The sequence below is a fragment of the Sinocyclocheilus rhinocerous genome, unplaced genomic scaffold (genome assembly GCF_001515625.1).
Source record: "Sinocyclocheilus rhinocerous isolate Xijiao unplaced genomic scaffold, SAMN03320098_v1.1 scaffold340, whole genome shotgun sequence".
Lineage (NCBI taxonomy): Eukaryota > Metazoa > Chordata > Actinopteri > Cypriniformes > Cyprinidae > Sinocyclocheilus > Sinocyclocheilus rhinocerous.
In genome coordinates this window covers 699,810-703,024 of record NW_015670980.1, presented here as the reverse complement: position 1 = coordinate 703,024, position 3,215 = coordinate 699,810, and the positions used below count along the sequence as shown (strand labels likewise).

The 3,215-nt window shown below is 37.3% G+C and overlaps 1 protein-coding gene across 1 annotated transcript in view; it reads right to left on the bottom strand.

The window, feature by feature from the left end:
• LOC107734484 (pre-mRNA-processing factor 40 homolog A) overlaps positions 1–3,215 on the bottom strand; it is a 37,360-nt gene that overhangs the window by 29,402 nt on the left and 4,743 nt on the right. The window contains exon 2 of the mRNA XM_016546457.1: positions 1,793–1,876. Coding sequence (XP_016401943.1) covers positions 1,793–1,876 — 84 coding nt within the window. The remainder of the gene's footprint in view (positions 1–1,792; positions 1,877–3,215) is intronic.

Here is a 3,215-nt window from a genome sequence, read left to right as displayed (position 1 = left end):
TGTCCCTTTAAGACCTGATGCACGGATCCGATATAATGATACACATCACATCCGATTTCTTTCTCAGCTGTTTTCATTCACTTGAGACTGCGTTTACTGCGTTTACCTGAATGATTGTCGAGATGGGTATTTTGTCAATTTTATGTGTATGTGTCTGTTCAGAGGATTCAGAAGAGGATTCAGTTCGGTGTTCGCGCACCGTCTGAAACGCGTGTGCGCGCTTCGTGTGTGTGCGGCTGTGCGTGTAGAGAACAGCGCGCGAGTAACGAATGGAGTTCCCTTTTGCCTTTTCTCTCTGGAATTATTTAAAATTCGCTTGCTTGTGTAAATACGAACAAATGATAAACTTATACTCTATTATGGTTCAATTTTGCAATTAATCCGCGGATCACATGCGTGCCGAACCGTGGGGCTTGGTCCGTACGGATCACGGATCAACTACGATCCGTTTAACCACTACACTGAACTGAAACTGTGTCCTTTCATCCATATTCACTAGTGAAGTAGTGCTTTGAAACACAAATGAATTAAGCCACTCTAATTGAACTTGTCTGTTTCGTGTTATTGGTCAGATATGACTCCACTTTCCACACTTTTCTCTCCATGTACATTATACACCATCACATTCAGAGCTAATGTGTAGGTACTGCCTTCCTTTTAAGGAAATACATAAGCAGTGCAGACATTAAGTGGGTCATATCATATACTTTAACATTTAATGTTGTAATGTTAGTAACTTTGATAATGTTTGCATTTTTTGGCTGAAGACAGATTTAAAATGAGCTCAACACAGTTTTTAACTGCCCCATCCATCAGTAACAGCCTCTTTGCAAAACTAAATTACACTGAGACTTAAATGTATTGCACTAATCAAAAGTTTGGGGTAGGTAAGATTTTTATTTATTTATTTTTTAAGAAAAAATAATACTTTCATTTAGCAAAAGATGCATTAAAGTGATGAAAAGTGATAGTAAAATTTAGCACTTTAACAAAAAAAATGATTTCAAATAAATTATAGTTTTTACCATTCTATTCACTTTTCTAAATAAAATCTTTTGAACAGTAGCATATGTCGACAAACTGAATTTTGGTGTTTACGTTTTTCAGACATATTTTTGGCTTTCTCTCTTCCTAAAGCAGCAGCTAGCACTGAGATTCTGTTCAGAATAGATGTAATACACAGTTAAATGAACTATAAACAGAGCTTTCAGAAACTGAAATCAAGACTTTTTGGATTGAATAAATGAGTGCATGTAAACATGCCTAATGAATGTTCTTTTTGGACTAAGTTCTGAAAGTTACAGTATGTTTGCTTCCTGATGATACCTTAATTTACATTGTTGTTTTTCATTACCATTTTCCACCCTCTCTGAGAGGCTGTAAATGTGAATGTTTTGTGATATCAATCATGATGATTTCTGAACGCTGTTTTTGTGCTTTAGTTTCAAATGTTCTGTGTGGACTAAAAAAAGCAAGAACAATCCTGCGGTCCATGATATCATGCCTTTATTAAAGTCTAACTAAAATTGAATACTAACAAAGTGTGCTAATGCAGGGAAGGAGACGTACAGCATCATACACTGAAATAAATTAGTAGAGCAAGCCGATCTCTTCCGCTACTATCACTCGTGTCACATGGGTAAGTGCTATATAAAATGGTGTTGATTCTAAATTGGTACATTTTCCCACTTTGCAGTGTGTTCATTAGGGTTATTCTGACACTGCTGACAGCATGCGAGGGTCTATATTTAACCGGCGCTGGTGGAGTAGTGTGATATACAGGCTAGCTTACCGGTCCTGTAGGCTGGATTGATGCAGCTGGCATGCGTGGGGGCATCATCATTCCTGGCATCATTGGTGGCATCATGGCTGGCATCTATGAAAAGAGTTTCATGAAAAATTCATGTGAACTGCTCATTTCCCTCCTACGCTGCACAGGGGGAGAGAGCAAGGTGTGAGCTGAGGGGTGTAAAGCACATCTTGTGCTCTGTAGTCTACATTCTGATCATCACAGCCCAAAACATCCACTAACATGCCATTCATCCCATCCCATCTCAAACACACACACACACACACACAGACACACACACGGAGCATCAGGTCCAATAAGACAACGCTATAGCAATCATATCAATGACTTTACATGTTTATATTCATGTTCAAATCTATACATTTCTCTCATCCACATATTAGGGTAAATTGCATGAAAACTTGAAATGTCCCGAATCATTTTAAACCCCATAAATCTTGTCTATAAATATGACAAGCACATTTATTTTGTGGAATTCACACAATAACTATAAGTACTAATGGTGATGGAGTCTTAAGGTAAAGAATGCTAAATATAACTGTATTAGCATCCACACCAAAGGATGATATAATTCTCAATCTGCGTCTCAATCAGCTCTCAATCAGCTCCCTTGTTCAGTAGTCAGGGCACTGATCAGGGAGTTGGCCATTTTAAGGGCTGTCTCAATCGCGAAATCCTTCTAGTGCACTGGAACGTTCGCTCCCTGAAAAATCCCACAATGCATCGCAAATTCTAGGGAGCATCGGCGCTCACTATGCTGCCTTACCGTCACATTTCTGAAGCGTGAAACAAACTGCATGAGACAACTCGATAAATATAATGACACGCAGTAGAAGATTTATAAAGACGGACCTTTTTTTTTTGTTATCATTTCAGCATAAACACACATCGCTAGTCAAAAAAAGAGTGTTTTGATTGGTGGATTAAAAGCTCACCTCGATTGGCTGATTCTATATATTAGGGGTGCAACTGTTCACAAAATTCACGGTTCGGTTCGATATGACACAGGGGTGTCACGGTTCGGTATGTTTTCGATACAGCAAAAACAAAGAAATGCCAGACAAATTTCCTTGATTTTTACTTTAAAAAACTAAGATTTTTATTCATTTAAAACTTATATCATATGATCTTAAAAATATTTTAGACTTTGGAAGGCCTTTTGACTTTTGCCGTTTATCGAAGATGATTTTGGAAGCTTTTTTAACATTTGTTTCTTATTTATTTGGTTCCACCGTGTTTGCTGATTTTCAGTGTTTAAGTTATTTGTTATTTTATATTAGGCCTATAGCATGGTGTATTTGTATTCGTTTTGTTAATAAATTAAACATTCTATGTTTAATGTAAGTGAGTTTGTCGTACTGTTTTGTTGTTGTCAATTCAATCAATTGACGCCGAAATGCCGCTA